At 38.9% G+C, this 22,888-nt stretch overlaps 1 protein-coding gene across 1 annotated transcript; it reads right to left on the bottom strand.

Moving 5' to 3' along the window:
- Positions 1-10,176: 10,176 nt before the first annotated feature.
- PCNA (proliferating cell nuclear antigen) lies at positions 10,177-14,554 on the bottom strand. Its single transcript, XM_072402835.1, has 6 exons — positions 14,216-14,554; positions 13,673-13,770; positions 11,813-11,880; positions 11,528-11,722; positions 10,659-10,782; positions 10,177-10,437 (listed from the first exon to the last, which is right to left on the bottom strand). Exons 1-6 carry the CDS (start codon positions 14,434-14,436, stop codon positions 10,358-10,360), a joined length of 786 nt encoding a protein of 261 aa, XP_072258936.1. The 5' UTR covers positions 14,437-14,554; the 3' UTR covers positions 10,177-10,357.
- Between the last annotated feature and the right edge of the window lie 8,334 nt (positions 14,555-22,888).

Genomic DNA, 22,888 nt, shown 5'->3' with positions numbered 1-22,888 from the left:
CAGGTCAGGTTGAAAGAAGAAAGGTCCATCAAGTGCAACCAATAGGCAAATCAACATATTCCAGATATAAAACCCTATGGACTCAGTGATGCTATGAGTCCACCAATCACAGTGAAGCCTGACCCCAGTGACATCAACATCGAATACGAATGCGCAAGTAAGCTTCCGATTTTGCTTGATGAATCAGCCTGCCTATAGCAGCAAACACATGTTGGTATGACATCATCAGAGCACAAGCTTTTTCTGGACTCTGTGATGCTATGAGTCGACCAATCACGTTGAAGATATCATAGCAGCATACGCATTTTGCTATGATAACATGGTGAAAACAATATAAAAGGACAAATCACACACGCCAGCTTTCATTTCTGCTGAGACTTTGTCTAGTTTCAGTTTCACAACATTTGGATTGTACTTTGAATTCGGACATTCCTGGTTTAAAGACCTTTGCACTTTGGACTACAGATTTTACCTCACGATTTGGCACCATGTGTTCCATTTACTTGAGATTGATTTCCACGTGCCTACGTTTCATAAGAAAACTAGTGGCACCAGCTCTGCGCAGAGCATTCAAGAAGCTCCTGAGATTTCTGTCCCATGCAGGTCTAGGACTAAGCATTTATAAACTCATTACCAAAATGAGCAGACTGGGGTTTCTTAAACTTCTTAAGCCCCTAAATATGGTTTTCTAACCATAATTTATAGACAGGATAGGAGGGTTAAAGGAATAAATGGGAACTAATTCCCCAAAAAATCAAAACACAAAAAAAACTTTTTTCTGTATTTTCTGTTAATGGAGGGTGCAGGAGGGTTAGAGGGATAAATAGGAACAAGTTCCCAACAAAATAAAAAAAATTTAAAATTAAAACAAAAAGCCATAAGCCATGGAAGCTGCCCGTACCCTTTGTCAGCTGTAAAAAGACAAATATAACACATGTTACTTCTTGATATAGTGATTGTTCTGTAAATTATTATTATTATTATTATTATTATTATTATTATTATTAATAAACAGGATTTATATAGCGCCAACATATTACACAGCGCTGTACATTAAATGTAAATGCAGAGTTTTCTTTACAAGGGTTGCTAAAGGTTGTGCTTTTCAGTCAGACATTGTCAACTACTGACTACCACACTGAAGTACTGTGAGAAGTGAAAATAGTAATTATGCTAGGGCTTCCGGGAATATCTGAAAGTTAGTTCTTCCCCCACACTCCCAATATTGTACAATATTTATAAACTATTTGCTAAATTAGATGTTAGCACAAAATATGACATATACACAATATAGGTAATAGCCTGGCATTCTGACAATGCAAAGGGACATAGCAACATAATAAGTGTCATTGGGATTTTACTATTGTCAGTTGTATTACAGTAACGACATTATACATTACTTATTACCCAGCCCTCAGGCATTTCTGCAGAAATGAATTTCTGGTACAGGGCTGTCTGATGCAGGATATAGACATCATGGCATGATCCTGGGAAACCTGTGTGTGCACTCATGATTCTACTGTTGTCATCACAGACAATTTGTACATCCAGTGAATGATATACCTTACGGTTGCGAAAAAGGAGATTTCCTGAAGTTTAGGGGCCTGAATAGCAACATGGATGTCATCGATGTCCCACAAAATATTAGGAAATTCTGCTTGCCTGAAGAAATACACCTTTACCTTCCTCTACTCCTCAGCTGTTTAAGGGAAGTGAATATATAGTGGGACAAGGTCCACAATGGCATTGATGACCTTCATAAAAACCCTGGGAACCGTAGGCTGGCTTAGTCCACAAATTAAGGCAGAGAAGGTTCGAAATTACGCCTACTGAAATACATGCATACGCCACGCATTCGCACATACGTCTACTGTATGTATTATTACCCACATGTAACCGCTTTTTTTTTGTGCAAATGTACGTACATATTATTTCACATTTATATGCTTTTTATACTTAATTTTTGTTATGTTTCTTTTTGGGATTATGGACTATCATGCTGGTTTGTACACTTTGAGCCAAACATAAGTTCTTGCTTTTCAAGCCTTTCAGGGTGTTTATTCAGTTTGAATTGCATGTTAGACCTTGCCCAACTATTTTTTGACTTACCTCAGATTGGTAATGGTAGCACACAGCGAGGTTTCCTCCTTTAACCAGAAGAAATATCATCCATGATATTTTACTGGTACTTGGAGCCAAGCCCATGGCAGAAATCATAGGAAGAAATAGGCTATCTTTTGAATTTGAATCATGTTAAGCAATATGGCCTAAAAATTCCTCACTGCCTGTTTCTGACTATTTCTTCCTATAATATATTATGTACACGCATAAATGCATAAAAACAGATATATATACATGTATGTACATACATGAGTGCACATGAAACAAATATACACCTAAAAAGAAAAACTTACCGGAATGAGGATCCTCCTCTGGAAATTTTTTCTACTAATAGAACAGTTCACACGTACATAGTGGTTACATCACACTGAGTTTTAACAAACCAATTGTGCTGTTTTTAGCCAGTCAAACAAATCATAGAAGGGAACTGCATAAAAACAAGCATAATAGAATTTTTTTTGGAGGTCCTGGGACAAAGGTAAAGGAGATGACAAAAACAAACCCCACAAAAAAAGATACAACATTTGGACAAAAACTTTCAAAATAAACCTATTTACTAAAAGGTCACATTAACCCCCCCCCCCCAGCGGTAATCCCGAGTGTGACTCGAGGTGGCTTTTACATGCAAAAAGCGGTAATCCCGAGTCCCACTCAGGCTAAATTTAGAAGCCTCCCTTACTTTTGGCCCATGCTCCAGCGGCGATCGGATGGTCCCGCTGTTATGCAGGGGCGCCGCTCCGTCGGGGGACGTGGGTGGGCGGGCAGGAAATTTTAAAGAAGATTACTGAGTAATGTGCTTTTAAATACCACCCGGGTCTTGGCCACACCGCTGCTTGCATCAGCATTGAGATGCCAAGCACAATGCAGGACTTCTGCATTGTGCTTCACATCTCCCTGCAGATGCGAGCAGCAATAGCAAATTCCTGGGAATGACCACACCCCAAAACTTGCTTTTGCTGCCCGCATCTGCACTGAGATGTGAAGCACAATGCAGAAGTCCTGCACTGTGCTTTGCATCTCTCTGGAGATGATGAGCAGCAGCTCCAGTGTCGGAGTGACGTGGGCGGGACATCCCGCATGTATTGGGGGTGTGTCCGGGTGGGAAATGTAAAAGCAGATTACAATGTAATGATTACAAAAACACCACACAACTTGAAATAAAAATAAAAGTACACTTTTAATTTTATATTTTATTTTAGGATTACATTGTTGTCTATTATTTCATTATTTTTTAAAATTATTATTTATAATTATGAATTATATTATAAATTATGATTTTAATATAATAAATATAATTATCATACCTGGGAGTTAATCCTATGAATTACAGGCCCACAATATAAACAAAAATTTCTTTGCCAAAAAAAAGGATCACTTTTTGCATTAAAATATAGAGGACACACAGGAAACACTAAATTTACATGACCAAAATCAACCAAAAAAATACACATGTAACCCCACACATATAAAGCCTACCATATTTTCCGGCGTATAAGACGACTGGGCGTATAAGACGACCCCCAGCTTTTCCAGTTAAAATATAGAGTTTGTTGCACTTAAAAAAAAAAAACAGTAACAAAGAAAATTTTTACTTTAAATAATAGAATTGTCTACCCTTCTATGTAAAGTAGTCACACAGCTCCACCTAGTGGCTGTTTTTTAAATCACAATATTCTATAACACGCATAGAAATCTATACCGCATGGCTCACACCGTTCCCGAAGCTCTCTGACGGCTGACTCTTGGTAACCCGAGCTCGGATCTTCTCCCCGTTCAGGGGATTGGTAAGTACCCGGCGTATAAGACGACCCCCGACTTTGACACAGTTTTTTTTGGGGTTAAAAGGTCGTCCTATACGCCGGAAAATACGGTAATTATTTCTAACGTGGCCCCAAAATAATTGCATTCCAAAAATATTCACCAAACCAATATGGTATTTTGACCTATCAAGGGTGGAAAGCTGGATCAGACAATATTTATGCAGGACAAACATTTAAAGGTGGTAATATAGACATAATATTGAAATGAAACAATATGGTCACAAACACAATAACATAGCATTAACATTGAGATTGACTTTTTAATAGCAAAATAGACAATAAAACATTCAAAGTACAAAAAATAAAAGCAGCTATTGTGCTAAATGGTAAGCAAAATATCAAATGTAGTAACATACATTGGGCTAACAAACAAAACAGCCCCTCCTTGACCAAAAAAAAATATAGGAAAATATAAAGTTAGACAACACCCTTATATATCGTCATCATTATGCGCACAGGTGTTGAAAATTAACATGCAACTGGGCGTGCGCAGTACCTGAAATTTGGTTTGGTTTTTTGACAGTTTGACATTCCATAATAATTTATGGATCCTTTTGTACACCAGTAAACAGCTAAGAAAAAACAAAAAAAGGAGTAAAAGATTTTTTAATAAAATATTTCCAATTAATGATGTATATAAATATATATGTGAATATACACACATACATACACACACACATACATACATGTATATATACATATATATCTACAAAAGCAAGCAAGAACTTGCCTGTGTGCTTTGGACACACACAAGTTCTTTAAAAAAATCTAGATCGCTGGCAAAAGCGAGGTTTTGCCCGCTGGAATTTCTTCCAGGCGGATCACCGGGTCTGGCATCATAAGCGTTTAGATAGGCGCCTATGTAAAGAGCTGAAATCAGTTAACTCCTTCTAAACCTGAAAATATTAGGTCATGTAAAAATATGCTTAATTCTCTACTAATATAAATGTCTAAAATATTTGAACAGTCCAAACATTTTTATTTAGGTCAAAGTGAAAGATGTGTGTAGAAAGATTTATTTTAATGCATTTTATAGTGACTTTTAATGCAAGCTCGCTAGTGTCAAACTGCCGGGGATGCGCGTCTTCAGCAGCAAGATCATTTCGGTTAATAACTTCCGCACGAATACGCCAGCGCCTGAAATTTAGTTGATAAATCGATCGGAAGCTTTTGATTTTGGATCGCGAATAGGAATGCGCGAGCGAGCTTCTGATTTTGCTTGATGAATCAGCCTGCCTATAGCAGCAAACACATGTTGGTATGACATCATCAGAGCACAAGCTTTCTCTGGACTCAGTGATGCTTTCAGGCAACCAATCACAGTGAAGCAGGAACCCAGTGACATCATCAGAGCACAAGCTTTCTCTGGACTCAGTGATGCTATGAGGTGACCAATCACAGTCAAGACATTATAGCATCATACACATGTTGCTATGACAACATGACAACAAGCTTTCATTTCTGCTGAGAATTTGCTTTTCATTCCATTGACAGATCTTTCAGTTTCACAACCTTTGGACTTTGACTCACGATTTGGCACCATGTGTTCCATTTACTTGAGACTGATTCCCACGTGCCTACGTTTCATAAGAAAACTAGTGGCACCAGCTCTACGCAGAGCATTCAAGAAGCTCCTGAGATTTCTGTCCCGTGCAGGTCTAGGACTAAGCATTTATAAGCTCATTACCAAAATCACACAATTTAGGTAATGATAGATATTTGGTAATGGTAAATATATGCTGACTGGGGCTTCCTAAATATTTTAAGCCCCTAAATTTGTTTTTTTTTTCATAATTTATGGATGGGACAGGAGGGTTAGTGGGATAAATGGGAACAAGTTCCCAACAAAAAAATCAAAACACAAAAAAACTAAAAAAAAAAAAAAAAATTGAAGCACCTCAAAAAGGTTTACGAAGCATAACTTATGGACGGGGTGGGAGGGTTAGAGGGATCAAAAAAAAAAACAAAAAAAAAAAAAGAACAGGTCAGGTTGAAAAAAGACAAGTCCTTCAATTGCAACCACTAGGGAAATCAATATTTCCCAAATATAAAACCCTATGGACATAGCTGGTCCAGAAGGCAACCCAATCAAACATCCAGGACACAGAATCCTGAGCCAGTCCTACAGAGCTGATCTCTATAGGGAATACATTACCCTATGCACAGAAGCACCCAGAGTTCAGTGGCAGCACTCACTGTAACAGAGGAATGATAGTCAGAGCTGTGTCGTCATGCAATGTCTGAATGTTATTGCAGAGATCTCTGATGACTTCATCCCAGCCCTGCCAATCAAAAAGGCCAAAGATCTGGAACCCAGAAAAAGACCAGGTGACAGAGGCAGTGCCTGCAAGGCCAGGTGATTGTATAAAAAAACATGTGATCAGCCAGGTAAGTTTATTTTATTGCAGAACTGTCATTGCCTGTTCCCTCTGCAGCATAAGACCTGATTGTTTTGCTGCATTGTCATCTCATTGATGTGAATAGGCTTCTGCTTTAACCATCAACGTGTGACATAATTCATATTACCACAACACATACAGATGAAAAGGTGTGAATAGAGCCATAATTCACCGACAGGTGAAGTGAATAGCATACAGCAGATGAATATTGTCAGTTCTCAGACATATCCGACTGGTATGTATCCATTAGGAGCTTATAGAATTAACACAGAAGATTAGTAAAAAGCTATTTGCTTATTTGCAACAATGACTATTTTGCAAGATTTGTTGTATATTTTATTCTGTTCTCCTTTTGAATTTATGCACAGACCGTATAGTCCTTACATTAATAACCCCCTGAAGAAGCTAACTGGGGCAAAACGCATCAGGATTGCCTAAAGACTAAAGCTACGCACACACGGCAGATTTTAATCGCCCGATAATCGTCATCGGCCAAATATCGGGCGAAAATCTGCCGGATCCACGGACGATGGACGACAACCGATCCTAGCGAAAGGGAAGGGGAGAGCGCGCAGCAGGGTGCCGCTTCGTCACTCTCCCCCTCCCCCTCCCCTCTCCATAGAGCATGAACGGTGCTGTATGTACAGCATCGTTCATGCATTGTGCAGTCCCTTGTCGTTGGAAAGGATCGTGAAAGATCCTTTCCAACGACAAAAATTGCAAGTGTGTACGCAGCTTAAGACAAATTCGTTAGAAGTGTTGTGTCTAGCAGATATACTCCAGTCCAGTGAATAGACCACTGGATATGTTCTATGATCAATGTATCATTATGTGTGAAACCACAATATGTATCAATACATAATTAAGTTTTTCACTTAACATTTCTGAACATGAACCTCATTCCTTTGTTCCTCCTCTTTATATAGTTCTCCGAGTAATGTGCTGGACAAATGATAAAGTGTAGGGATCTGGGACGAATTGTGATGGCTGCACAATAGATCAGAGCACCTCCAAAACAACTTGAGTGTTCCTGGTGTACTTTTTTTTTTAATGCAGCATAAATTTAGCAATAACTGAATTGCTGATCACTATTAATTTAATAGCGATATAATTAATTTACCATTAGAGAGAGTAATTCTTTAGTTATCCTCTTCCCTATTAGTCAGGAGGAACCATTGGGTTCAAGAAATAAGACAACTCTGGAAGGGTTGGTTTCTGGAGTCGAGGAAGAGATATTTTGTACATTGCAACTCTGTGAGAGTGCTGGGACAACTTATTATAGTGCCAGTAGCTTCAAAGAATCACTAGCCTCACCGGATTCCTAAAATAAGCAATGTACCAGGTGAGGAGGATCAAGTATGCAATGTATTGTCCAAGGTAGTCCTGGTTAAGTGCCAAGCCTCATATTTCTGTATAGGTAAACTATATGATAAAGGAAGAGATAGAGAAAGGAGGCTTTTTGTAGGCACAAAGATACAGTGCAGTTAAAAAACACAATTACTTTAATTATAAATGTAATAAATAAATATAAAATACAAAAACATGAAACAATTGTAAAAAAGCATATAATTTGAAATCATCTCTAGAAATGCTGGTGATTTACATGCAGATGGGGATTGTGTTTTTACAATTTTGTAAGTTACCAAAATGATATAACAAGTCTCTACCCAACACGTTTCACCTAAATTGGCTTCATCAGATCGATCAGAACAGATAGATCTATTGAGGCTTTCAGACCCACAAGTTTTGTGGCTGTTTTTTTTTTTTTTAATCTAACCAACATAGTGCAAGAATATCAGAAATGGTAAACCTGTACTGATTGCATTGCTATGACCCTTCCACTTCTGCAGGTGAGCAAACTAGTTCCATTAGTAGTTTAACACGCCCAGCGGTCTAATTGCATCTAAATTTGTATGCAAAAAGAGGTACAGTTTTTTGCATGGAAATTTATTTTTCATTGTAGGCTATAATTTCTAGGCATAACTCACCAACATTTAATAAACATTAAATAAAACAAAAATCTCTTTAAAAAAATATTTAAAGATGTAATGTAACCGTACAGTAGCATATATAATTATATATATGAATATTTCTTTGTATTGGACTCAATACAGCTATTTTGTATTACAAATACAAAATAATTTGAATTTCCCAACGATCCTCCCACCTGCACCGACGTCACAGGGAAACCCCAGAGACCGTCACTGTATACACCGGCTGGAGATCAAGAAGGGCAACGGAAAGATAACAGAGCAAGGTGTTTTTTTTTTGTTTTGTTTTTTTTTTTACTTAAAAGTGACACCGAGTGTGACAGGATAAATGTTCATGTTGACTGTTGTACCCAACGCATTTCGCCCTACTAGGCTTCCTCAGGGGTAGCGGTGCATCATCAATTTTTTACACATGAAGTTATTGCATCCAAGTTAATAAACATATGTAAATATTAATTTTGTGGTTAAATAGAAAAGTATATACATATCCTGGTTTTCTCAGAAACTCAATTTCTCCCTTGGCCACTGGGGCCTCAATTTTCAAAAATTTTAGGCAGGCACATTTCTTGAATGCCGATGTCAGGTCTCCCACTGAAATATTATTTGACCTCTCAAGGCTGGTTTGTCCCAATGATACAGAAGATGATCTGCACATTTAAGTATTGGTTGATGCAGGAATGTCTGCTAACAATTACTGCCGAGATTACGTTATCAAAATAAATTAGTTTACCCGATTTCTCTGCCAAGTTAATGAAGGGAAAAATAAAATACTAGAGTCATATGACAATCTCTTTTTTAAAAGGGAACAAAACTTGAGAAAATGGTTTGTTAGTTTCACACCCCTCTGGCTCAATTGCTTTGCTCTTTACATGCTGTAAGGTCTGTTATTAGCTTTTATTAAAATAAGCAACGCCCTAATACCAGTCAGTACAGATCCAATTTCATTGATATTGCTCTGCACAGCTGCCTAGTATATAATATTGGTAAGAATCGCAAAACACATTTCTTCACATAGTAAGCCCAGTAAACAAATCATTCACACTACTTCCCATATACAAAGCAAGGTTACTCAATAAGTAGAGCAATTGGTAACAGATTTCTACTCCACTGGCCTTGCAGCTATTTTATCTGGAGTAAGATCATTGCTGGTTGGGGCTGTGAAGCAGCCCAACTCCCAGAAAATCATACGTTTGTATGTAAATAGCTTGCTTCATAGTCTATGACCAGCTTTACATTTTTATACTCAGTTTATCACTTCAAGCCTTCCGCAGATGCAGAAGATAAATTGTGTCCTATTGTTTACAATATTTGATTTTTGAAAGTATCATAGATCACCCCAAATACTCTTAAATTAGGCCAGTATTTCCACTAGACCAAAAACACAAAAAACAAATATGGATTCCAAATTGACTAAAATACTTGATGTCCTTGTATATAGCATTGTTCTGAACATATTTTAATGTTACAAATTTAGTTTTATGAATGTATTAAGCAGGCACCCATTATACCAAAATCCAGGAAGTGAAAGTCATCTACTTCTGACAGGACATTTAACATGTAATGCTCCAGTAAATGTTTCCCCAATAAGCATCCAACAGCCCTTGATGGATGAGCTGTCAGTGTGGTGCCATGTGTATAAAATATTTCACACACAGCCCAGATTTTTCCATATTAAGCTTACAATATGAACAAGGGTGACACCTAAAAATATGCAGAAAAAATCCATCACCAACCCAAACCCTTATTGTAAAAGTACCCCCTAATGGCTATTTGCTGAGAAAAAAAATTATTAATGTATTCCTCAGTCTGTAAGGATTATAATCAGTAATTCCACACAAAGACCAATCATTATTACAAAGATTTATTGACTTCATATGGCAGGTTTTACAAAGATTGTTGAGTATTTACAGAAATATCTACAGACATGCCTAGCACAGCCAGTTTGTTAACTCCAGCTAGGGTCATTACAAGGCAGTTGTGATAAGCTGTGATGTTCAAATGGCAAATATATAAAAACTATACAAATTTAGGAAGCTTCTTCATCCTCGATCTTTGGAGCCAGATAGTATTTCACATGACCCATATCTGCAATTTTGTATTCCCCCACTGCAAAAAAAAAAAAAATTTTAAAATCCAGCCATTAAGACACAAAACCTAAAAACAATGACCATATGCATCAACCAATCAGGTTGCGTCTGATTTCAGTTAAATTACAAGATTAGCATTAATAGCTGAATGCAGCTGTCACTTGCAAAATCTTAATACACAATCGGAACAATAATCATATTGTTAAGGCTGACCAAACCTTAAAAAAAAAATCTACGCACCTAGGGGGATATCTGCTGACATGCTGAGTGTCACTGATGGAGACAGGGGTGTTGCTTTGGTGAAGAAGTTCAGGTATCGCAAAGCAAACGTTAGCTGGACTGGCTCATTCATTTCTATTGTAACCTGTAGAAAATGAACACATTGGTTATAACCTGGTTACAGAATAAAGTGCAAGTCTGATATACAAATAATACAAATGATGTTGCATACAATAAACACATGCTGACTTTTTTACTGAATGTGAAAATGTTGTACTGCAATTTCCCCACTTGACCACTAGATGGCAGCAATCCTCCCTAGTTCAGCTGTACACATGCACACTTGTTTCCATAGAAGTGAATAGAAGAGATTTTACAATAGAAATCTGAACTGGACTTAACATTAAATTTAGTTTATGTATTCAATGAAAATAAATCTAACCAATTTACAAAAGTAATAAAAGTAATCTGCACTGTTTTGATAAACCATCAGCCAGACAAGTTAGGCGATATCTAGCATTTCTATCCAAATGTGGACGGACTGTATGCAGAGCTGAAGTCTATGCTTTCACTGTCCTGACATTGGGGCCCGTCTGCATGTTTGTAGTTAGCAAATTAAAAGTGGCAAAAGACATTATTAGCACTATGGGCAAGGAAGAAGCATTTAGTCAGTTGGATGCAAAATGTTTTGAGTTATGCAAATCGCATGAAAATCTTATGCAAATTGCACTGACTTGAAACAGCCAGACTTGCAGAAAGAATTTTGCAGAAACTAAACTTTCTGCACCAAAAAGCAATGTAATGGAGTTGGGAAGCGACAACGTAGTATTTTAATTAAGGCAGACACAGTCACCTCAAGTCAGAGCAATAAACATTAATAAATCACTTACAGCTTCTTCCTCTTTGTCAACATTTGAAGTCTGTGATAGTTTAACATTCCCTGTTCCCAGCTCTCCACTTGCAGAGAATTTCACTCCATCCTTTGCACAAGAGATTACAACTGCATCACCGATCTGGCTGAGATCTCTGCAGATACGAGCAAACTCTCCAGACGGCATCTTAATGACACAGCTGTATTCTTGTTCCTGTAAGAAAAAAAGTCAGCATTAATTAGCTGCACAATAGAGAAAGAAAAGTATGTGAAACCCAACAACTTAAAGTCAAGACAAACTTACCGGGATTCCCAACTGCTCAACATCTAAATCCATCAGCTTCATTTCATAATCAGAAACTTTTTCTTGATCTAGAGAAGCGAGATTAAGAGAACAGTGAGAATGGAAATGACAGCCGCCATTGCCATTCATTTTCATAAAGTTCGCTCTGCCATCACGTATAGCAGACAGGGCAATTCATTTCTCAGATAAAGTTTAAAGTGAACCTGATCTAAAAGTTCTTGGGTAATACTGCCATGGGAGAGGCTGTTAGCAGAACAGTCCTGAAAGCAAATCACTGCACACTTCAGTGGAGGATTTTTTGCAATTAAGTGACAGGAGCACACTACTCCACGCCCCTAAAGTAGCACTCTGACCGCCTCCAGGTAAGCCAGAACTATTCATCCAGAAGTGACACACAAGTGACTGTCACTTCAGAATACTTTGGGCAAAGCCTACAAGATGAAGCTCATGCAAGGCTGGTATAGGTTAGTCCCTGACTCAAGAACATCTAAAATACAGATGACTTCTAGATACAAACAAGGCTTCCCCGCTCGCTAGTATGCAGGACAGAGGCTGGATGGGAGGGGGGCAGTTCACATGACTTGCAGAAGAAATCTTTGCTAAACACAGAGGTTGTGGGTGATCTTAGGAGATCTGCAACATTTTGTAACTCTTAAATGACCTAGACAAACTTTGCAGTTGTTTCTTCTTGCATATCAATGCACAGCTTGCTCCAGAAGTTAATGAATGTCTAGGCTCCATAAAGTTTTTTTCTGATTTTCTTTGTGATTAACTCACAGTGAGGATTTTATAGCGTATCCAACACCACACTGCCTAATATGTTGAGACAATCATCTGTCCTAATTGCATTTATCAAAATAATACACACAAATTTAACTTAACAAACCTACATAAACCTATCTTGTATGTAATCTGGGGACTACCTGTGTCTAAAGAAATAACATGGTAATTCTGCCCTAACATGTCTTCTGGTGCTGTACGGAGATCAAGGACAGAGATACCGCATGAAAGGGCAAGAACTTTGAAGTGTAATAGGGCATTATAAAAAAAACTGGGGCTCCAGTTTACTCATATGGGCTGCAGAAACAAAGCACCTTGCTAGGCTGCCCATTCACATAAATGGATCACCAGCAACCACTACCTCCGCGTATGCACTATTTTTGACAGTTTTGCTTTGCAAAGGTACCAAAAATGTGCAACAGGATGCCATTACATACAAATGTCATGCCCCCTAAGCATGTTACCCCTGCACTGGTGTGAACAGTAAGAACATGGTATTCTCCACAGAAATTTTTTTTTAAACTGGGTGGGAAAAAGCTGTAGGCTGCTGGGGACCCAACCGTTTAGTAATCACCTGGTAACAGGCAGGTGCTTACTAAACGCTAGGTGCTGTGACCAGCTTAAGGGAGCCTTCCACATCCCATACAGACCAAGTACACAAGGGATACACAGCACAGTGGCACTACGGCCTTTGCAGCACTAGGTCTCAGGTTTGAATTTCAGCCAGGACACTATCTGCATGGAGTATGCAGGTTCTCCCCGTGTGTGGATTTCCTCCCACATCCAAAAACATGCAGTTAACTACGTTAATTGGCTTCTCACTTAAATTGACCTTAGACTGTATAAATGGCATATGACTATGGTAGGGACAATAGATTGTGAGCTCCTTTGAGGGACAACTAGTGACATGACTATGGGCTTTGTACAGTGCTGTGTAATGTTGGCGCTATATAAAAATAAGTAATACTACAGGCTCAGAAGTATATAGTGAATTATAGCATAGGATTATAAATCATGTAATTGAACAATGATTTGAATGTACATATAATCAGTAATCCTGTTATCACATATATGACTTACTAGGTGACTCAAACACCATGGTGACTGTGTCTGCATTGTCTTCTGCTCTTAATGTAATGATATCTTCACTTGCAGCACACTTCAGGATTTTGGACATACTGTAAGAGGAAACAATACATCAATGTACAACAAGCAGATGGCGAAATGATCGGTCATACATTTTACTAACACTGCTCAGCCACGAGCTACACAAACACAAGCCCCTCCCATTTGCGATTTCCCGCGCTGACAGCTGCTTTTTGTTGGCGTGGGATTGGTGAAGTCACCAGCGCGCGCAGAGAAGTCAAAGTTGAAAAAAAAAAAACCCCGCGCGCGCGAGACAAGCCGGGGCAAGTTAGGTAACCATGGACAACCCGCGGCGCAATATGACAGACACGTGACCACCTTCCTGTCAGCCTGACTGAACACAGGGAATGCTGGTTAGTGTAGTTCCACAATGAATGCCATACGTTACATCAGCCCAATAAAGAATTTATCTAATGGCCAACAAAAGCCCAGAGAAGAAGCAGCAGCAGGCCGGGCCTACCGATCACAAAGCCTCACCTGCTCATCTTTACGCCAATGGACTGATTCCTGTCACAGCGGTAAGTGTCGAAGCCATCGGAACGGAGAGTGAGCTGCACCAGGGAGACGTGGGACGAGTCCATGCTCTGCAGGCTGATGCCGCTGGAGGTGATGTCCCAGCACGCCTCATCGATCAGATCCTTCATGGCCTCCAGCACCTTTTTCAGGATAGAGCCCTGCACCAGTCTGGCCTCAAACATGATGGCGGTGACGAAGCGATCTGTGTGTGTTAAGTAACGATGAGACTTTTATTTTCCCGCCTGGACCCGAATCTCCAGCTCTCTCCTTCCTCCTCTCACTCTCAGGCGCCAAATAAGCCCGGCAGCGCCGCCTCCCGCTCCTTTTGTGGCCGTGGTCATGTGACCCAAGACGTCACCTAAAGACGAAAGGCGCCAAATTCATTTCCCGCCCTCAGATGTTCCTCAGTGTGAAGAACAATGACAGGGCTGAGGGAAAGCTGACAGGATGACAGAAACTCAGGTCCAGTGTGACAGAAATAATAAAATACATAAATATATAATATTTAATATTATATTATTGGTTGATATAGCGCCCACATATTACACAGCGCTGTACAAAGTCCATAGTCATGCCCTGCGAGAGGGCTCACAATATTCCCACCATAGTCATTAAAGCGGACTTATCACCACATTTTACATGATATAAATGAGCGGTAAAAGAGGAACTAAACTCAAAAATGACCAAAACAAAAAAAATCCACCTACCTTCATTCCAGGAGCGCGGGCAGTCCGTCTGGAGGTGTATTCCATTGCGTCGTCCCGTTATCCATCGTCATGTCGGCGCTCGGGGTGCCGAGATATTTTCCTCATCCTCCTGGTTCTTCTTCCCACATCACCCTACCCAGGCGCAAGAGATTGGGAGACGTAGTTGAGGAAAAAAACTTGCCGATCTCACTGCACATGTGCGAGATCGGCTTTCCTCCCCCTTTATGATGAAAGGGCACCCAAGCGCCTCCCGGGATGCGTGACGTAGGTATCCATTTGCGCTTCCATACATTCTCCATTGCCAAGGCGATCAAGAATTAGGGAGCGCTGCTGCACCCTTTTAAAAAAAAAAAAAAAACAGAGTTTTTAATTTTAGGGTTGTCTACCCTTTTATGTAAAATGAAAATTCTGAGTTTAGGTACGCTTTAACCTACGGTGGTAAAAAATTATAGGAAAGCTGCAGTGTTGGTTTGCTGCAGGCTGCTCCTGTGCGTGGCCATTTTCGAGCATGCGTAGTATGACTTTCATGGTAAATGATAAAAATAGTCTCGATCTCACAGATGCTCAGGAACGAGCAATGTCCGATTCTTGCGCAGTGCTGTCAGCTGAACTCAGAAGAAGATGGCGGCACCTGCTGTCCAGTCCACACTGGAAGGAAGACAGGATGGCGCCGGAGCTACTGGACTCGGAAGGTTTGATGGGTTTACACCTTTAAAGGTCAAATTTTTTTTTTAACCGTTTTGACGGTATTTCTGAGTGTGGATGGGGTGAATGCTTGTCACCTTACAGAATCTGATCCCCCTTTTATAAAATTCACCCTGAAAAAATCCTACCTGCTCCTCTCAATCCAGCGACGTCCTCAGCGATCCCTGGTCGGCTTTTGCATCACATCCCCAGGCTCGATCGATGCGTGAAGCGTCAGTACGCCGGGGAGGCGTGGCCTGGCGGGAAAACATTGATCACAGTGATAAACCCAAATAATAAATCCAAAAGTTTATTCTGTTATTGTACCCTGGTTTGGACAAATATAAAAAATATAAATGTTTTAAAAAAGTGTATTTTATGTATAAAATGAATTATAATTATTTATTCTATTATAATTTATGATTTGTGTTTCAAACTTTACATAACCGGGAGTTATTCCTAACACTTACAGGCCTAAAATATTAAACAACAAATTGCCACGCAAAACAATGTACCGCTTTTGACATAAATATACGAACATAATCAGACCCCCAGGGAGGTTAATGCAAGTTCTGCTTTAGTCTAATACAGCCGTCACCAACCTTTTCGGGACCAACGGACCACTAAATGCACGGACTCTGGATCTTGTTGGCGACCACTGGTCTAATGCATGTTTTTGGGATGTGTGCTGCAGGGTTGCACACCATAACATGCAAAATATATAATTTATTGAGGTATGGTGCATTGCCAAAAACAGTGCAGGTCCAATGTTTAGCTGTTAGTGAATTGGCAGAAATCCCACTGGCACTTTCTTTACATTTGGTGCTTTGTTCGGCTTCATGTTTACCATTACAGATCTAAAGGTTTCAGCGTTTATCTCTACATAGCTAGAGGCTCCCCCCAAAGACTTTCCAATATCATCATGGCCACCCTCCCATACTCACCAAGCTTGCTGGCCTAGAGAGAAAAAAATGCAAATCCGGCCCTGGTGGGTGGCAGCCCTATGGCACACCAACACACTATTGCACTAAGGTGTTTCTCTTTTTTCTATGGATATCTGCTCAGCAAACCATGAACACCTGATAATGATAACAGACATATATTTCTATATGATAATCATACTGGACAAAATAACCAAATATGTATATTATCATCCAGCCCAGTCCATTAAATTGTGTTGACCTTAAGCTATAGGATATACAAAGCTCCAGTCAAGTCTCAGAATATAGGTGCCATTGAGTCTTTCATCTAGTGCATGAATGCTGGCATTTCCAGTTTAAGAGATGACTATCCACAAAGGTCCAGGTAGTTTAAAATTTGGGATGAAGCAGGGCTTTATTGCAGAAAAGGACAAGTGGTGTCCTGCTCTTATCTTCTCTCGTCTGGACTACTGTAACCTCCTCCTCCCTGGTATTCCACTAACCCGACTCTCTCCTCTACAACCTATTATGAATGCTGCAGCCAGACTCATCCATCCTTTCCACATCCCTGCCTACCCCATACACAGCCTTTCCACCACTTCTTTTCTGCTGCCTCTCTTTGTATTTCTCTTCATTGGCTTTCATTTCCGAATCATATTCAAGCTCCTGTGCTTTGCCTTCAAATCCCCCCACAGCTCTTGTCCCACTTACCTTTCTTCCCTAATAGAAAAATACCCCCCTAGCCGCTCACTTTGCTCCTCCAATGACCTACTAATGACTTCCTTACGCATAACCTCTTCACACGCATGGCTCCTAGGCTGCCCCCACTCTCTGGAATAGTGGAGAGCAGAAAGTAGAAGCAAGCCGAATAGGACAAGGAAGACCATTCCAGAGATTCGAACAGCTCTAGATAAGTCTTGGAGCCGTGCAGATGGTGAGGTTATGAGTGAGGAAGTCATTAGTAGGTCATTGGAGGAGGGAAGAGAGCGGCAAGACATTAGAATACCATCTTTTAGATAACTAAAAACATTGCAGTAGGGACATTTTAACCTATCACTCCTACCATCATAAAGTGTAAAGCTGTCTAGGGTCAGGAAATGATTATCATGCCACATTCTGGAGAAGCCTTGTATTTTATGATTTAGAACAGCCAGTCTCATCTAGGGGTTCCTCAACCAACATCACTTGTCAGAGCCAACTGCATAGCTCTAATGATGTTTTTTGTTATTTATAAGATGGTATTCTAACCATTATTATAAGGGGGCATTATTTTAATGGCCACTCTTTTAAGAGACTTTTCTTACCATTGACCCCCAGTAATTTGGTTTTAGTATGGGGCTACCTAAGACCTGAAAATGATTTCCTCAAGGTTAAAAAAGCTGGTTTGGAAAAACAATTCCATCTGTTATTTTTCTGATAAAGAAAAGTATTATTATTATTATTAAACAGGATTTATATAGCGCCAACATATTACGCAGCGCTGTACATTAAATAGGGGTAGAAGCACCTAGCTAATCACCTGTTCATTTGGTTTCCCTCTCCGGTCTTTAGGTTTCTTAAAGTTTAACCTAACTCAATATTGAACAAGAAAGCCTCTAATACTAATAAATTATAAATAAATACAGTGTAGAGAAAACACAGCGGAGTTCAGAATATCTTTTGCATGGATCAATGTGCTTGCACACGGCATTACAGTAATGTTCTCTAATTTCAGCCGATGGAACGGTCAATCAATGCGACTCCTAAACTAAGAAGAACAATAATGTCAGACTGCGTCCCTCAGCAACCCCACATCACACATGAAGCCAAATGTCTACGTGAGTAGGACCCTAATCTATAGGACTCCAACTTGTGAACAGGAATCTAAAAGGTAGGAGAGGTCCTGTCTGTGTAAATAGGTGCACAGCTACACAGTGGGGGTTTTCATCTTTTTAAAGTCGAGTTCCAAAGGTAATACTTATAATTTACACTAATCAACATTGTCACTTTGCCATTGGTTTTAGTTAGGCTTTCATTCTATTAAAGAATTACAAACAGCACTAAATGAGCTGCAATAAACATTAAAGGACCCCTGTTCTGTTCTTATATCTATGAAGAGGCTAGGGACCTGTTTAAAATAAAGCGATGATCTGATAATCATTTAAATTCTGATTTCCAGGGGTAATGCTGGATTTATAAAAGGGGGATTCTGTAAGGTGAAAAGCATTGCTTTGATCGCTGCATTATATTTAAACTAAAATGGCAATCAGGAACTCCATTCTTGTTAACAAAGAAACGAATTGCTAAACGTGGAAGTGACCCGACGAGCCCTATTTACTTCTACTGTTGCGATACAGTATATGCTACTTGGAAAAAATCAAGGTGTATGCATGTAACAATAAATTTAGTTTGGAATCACTGGAAAATGTTTGATACACTTTCCAGTGGTGTTTGAAATATTTTATAATGGCTTTTAAAGGCGTGGACTGGCCTGGAGGAAAGAAACAGATTTTATCATTTACCTGTACATACACAAAATACCAGAGATACTATTGATATATCTCACCTCCCTCTCTCTTTCTTTCTCTCTCCTCTCCTCCTTCCTTCTCTCTCTCTCTTTATCATTCACCTGTAAATAGGTAATTAAATAAAAGACAGAGAAAGATAGAGTTTTTGGCACAAATATAGAAAATATAATTTGTAGTACAAGTTTACATACAAAATTGTAAAAGAGTTATATCCTTTTTACCCATAAGTCATATTTCCTTATCTCTACAAGATTTGAACAATTTTCACATAGAGTTACAAAAAACAATTACAACCTTTTCTCTCTATATCACAATAGTTTCTTGCGATACATACAAAGTTTTGTTAAGGCCTGCTGTGGCACTATACAGGTTCCAGCTAATATTAAACAAATATACATCACCATGCAATGGTTAAATAGGTATGAACCCTGTCATGTCAACCGTAGTACCCTACGCGTTTCACCATAGTGGGCTTCCCCAGGGGTAGTGATAGGTCAATAAAACGTTCTCTATGTAAACATACGGGGTTCAGGTGATCTAAATTTACAAACATAAATGTAGGGGTTCAATACACTGTCTTTTATTTAATTACCAGTATATAAACCAGAGTTAGGCACAATCAAAATATAGAGATATCCACCACACACTACTCTAATGATATAAAAAATCTTCACCTGTAAATACACTAAATACCACAGGTACCAATAACATCTCTTTCCTTTCTCTCTCTTCACTGCCTCCTCCTCTCTCTCTTTTCCCCCCTTTCTTTTTCATTCCCACTCCCTTTTCACCATCTCTCTCTCTCTTCCCCACCCTCTTTCTTTTTTCCTCTTTTTCCCTTTCTCTCTCCCCCCTCAGCAATCCTGCATAGTTCCCAGTGCCTTCTTCACAGTACTGAACCACACACTGGATCAGTGGTCACCAACCAGTGGCCCAAGAGAATATTTTGGTGGTCCAAAGAAAATGTGGACATTATTTGCAATTTTTATGTTTCATTAAAAAAAAAAATAATATTCTAAAAAAATTCCTATGTTCTGAATGACTTTATATTGTACTAAATTCACGAACTGTACTAGAGACCGAAAAACAACAAAGGCGCAGCATGACGTCAGTGTAGTGTTAAGTTGTATTAGGCAACCGTTACCGACCCGTACGCTTCAGTATTGTTTCGACCAATAATCACCCCGCTCCACCAATACCGATTCTCATCCGATTGTTTTATTGTATTTGTTTATGTTTCAGATGCTCTTTTAGGTAGGTATGACCTTAATTGTGTATTTTCTTTAACTGTTATATTTAATAGCATCAAATATTTTGACTTTGGTAACTATCATTTCTTGTTTGGTTTTAGATTCGAATGAAAAAAACCCATAATGAGTGAGAAAAAGCCATCAAATATTTTGCACTTCCTTAGCTCCTTCCTTCCTTATTTCCTAATGAAAATATTAACAGTAATACTTCACTTAACCGTGAGCTGATCAATGAATCAGAGCTTCCACAGTCCTCGTCAGGACCATTAGGAAGATCATTATATTACAAATGTATTTATCTTTTTAGAAAAATTCATAATAAGGGTCCACAGGATTTGAAATTATGAATTTAGTGGTCCTTGATGTCCGAAAGTTTGGTGACCGCTGCACTGGGTAATCCAGAACCTGGGTGATCCAGCAAACCTGGAATAGATTTCTTAAAAATCATTAGCTATTTGGCAAATATTTTAAATGCTGATCTGATCTATTTCATGTTTACTGGATCACCTAGCTTGTTCCATGATAGTTTATTTTTTGCAGTCTTGAACAGCTTTATTAAATCAGGCCCAATAAATTCTCCATAAATAAATAAATAAAAGGGAAAAAGACAGGCTTTTATAGGCACCCTTTATAAAAAATATATATGAACAGTTTATTATTTGGACTAATATCACCTAGAATAACAAAGATCAACTATGCTGTCACCTGGACTAGACATATAGATCCTGAACTAAATACATAAGAATAGTATACCCGTGTTTTGCATTTTCTCACACGGATTACTGAATCATTCATAGAGAATTAACAATGAGGATTATTAGTCTCATTACTGACGTGTTTCGTCTTCTGGGTTCCTCAGGGGATTCTTTTTGATTTGAATATAGGATGGCCAGTTGTGAAAAATCACAAGAGTACAGGGTGTTAAGTGATACTAATTGTCCGAATGTAGCTGTTGTTATGTGGCTAAAAATGGCTCTTATTAGAATATAATAACTACCAATTTGACAGGCTATAGGTTGTGTTTTTGCAGGTATTCTCACTGCTTAGGTAAATCTTTTCATCCACTTTCAGGTTTAATATGGGGTCCAATTCAATTAAGCATATTGTGGAAATTTTGATAGTATAGGGTATATTTATACACTATACTATTAAAATTTCTACAATATGCTTAACTGAATTGGACCCCATATTAAACCTGATAGTGGATGAAAAGATTTACCTAAGCATAATCCCATTCCGGGTTTTGAAGCAACAGCCCCACGAAGGACTATTTAGTCCTTTGCGGGGCTGTTGCTTCAAAACCTGGAATGGGATTATTGATTGGCTTTACACTTGAATAAAGGGCTCAGACTAAGTGGAGCTGTTATGGGATATGTTCCTAGTTTGAGTTTTGCTTACTGTCACTCTGACTGGCTTGCCGGTCTCCGTGTTTTATCCACTATACACCAACGATAAAAGAGAATTCCTTTTGAAACTACTTTATATCCGTTCACGGTCCAATATACACCAACGTCTTAAGACAATCTCTGTCTGAATAACTTTAGACCTTTGCAGACCTTATCATTCTAGGAACATATCCGGTTCACAGATTTCATAGATTGACCACAGTTCTGGCAGGTAAATCTTATCATCATTTGCATGATCATAAATCCATTGCCCAGTGTATGCCCATCTAAAGTCCTGACTCATCAAGACAATACATTTCATTTTGCCTAGATCCTAAAATATGAGCACTAATGTAATGTTTGTTTCCCAACTAGGGTTCCTCCGGGGGTTGCTGGGGGTTCTTTGAGCAATGAGCAGTTTGTTCCTCTCGGGTCAGTTGAAGTGACACCAATGATCTTTTTCGGTATCTGTAAAGGTGACATTCTTCCCAATGGCCAGTGATGGAAGAGGAATTCTTCCCACTGACCACCAGACTAATATACTGTGAGCTGTGAATATAGTAATTATAGAAGGGATTCCCTAAAGACCTGAAAGTTATATCAAGGGTTCCTCATGTTAAAAAGGGAAAGGCTGCTCAAGTAATTTCTTGTCTGAAAAGTGAACATTTAATGTTAATTTTTATAGTTTGAGATATGATTATACACACATGCTGTCAAAGAATTTTCCAACTTTAATAAAGATCCTTCCTTGATTGACTTCCTCATGACATCTAAAGATACATTTGTTCCATCCATTTTTCTATTCCGATATAAAACATGTCATAAAATCTTTTTTCCAGAGTTGTCTTATAGGCAATATAAAATGTCTTGATGTGTTCATGTATCGTAATTCTATACAAGAAAGATAAAATCACTCAGCAGATGAATGCAATGGGACCACTTAGTGTATGGGGTAGAAATGTGAGACACTGGAAAATATTACATGTAAAGTGCTTGGTTGGAGCTGTCAATCCATGGATCTGTCATAGTAGACGAGGTCTATGGTTGTAGTTGGGAGTCTTTGATGTACAATAATGGTAAAAAAAACTGGGTGTTAGGAGACGCTTTTGTGGCCAGTGATCTTGTGCTGGGCGCCACCAAGGGGGACAGGGAAATAGCATCTCCTGATTCCTGCCAAAGAA

Source organism: Pyxicephalus adspersus, chromosome 2 (assembly GCF_032062135.1).
Source record: "Pyxicephalus adspersus chromosome 2, UCB_Pads_2.0, whole genome shotgun sequence".
NCBI classification, from domain to species: domain Eukaryota; kingdom Metazoa; phylum Chordata; class Amphibia; order Anura; family Pyxicephalidae; genus Pyxicephalus; species Pyxicephalus adspersus.
This window is presented reverse-complemented; position numbering and strand designations above follow the sequence as displayed.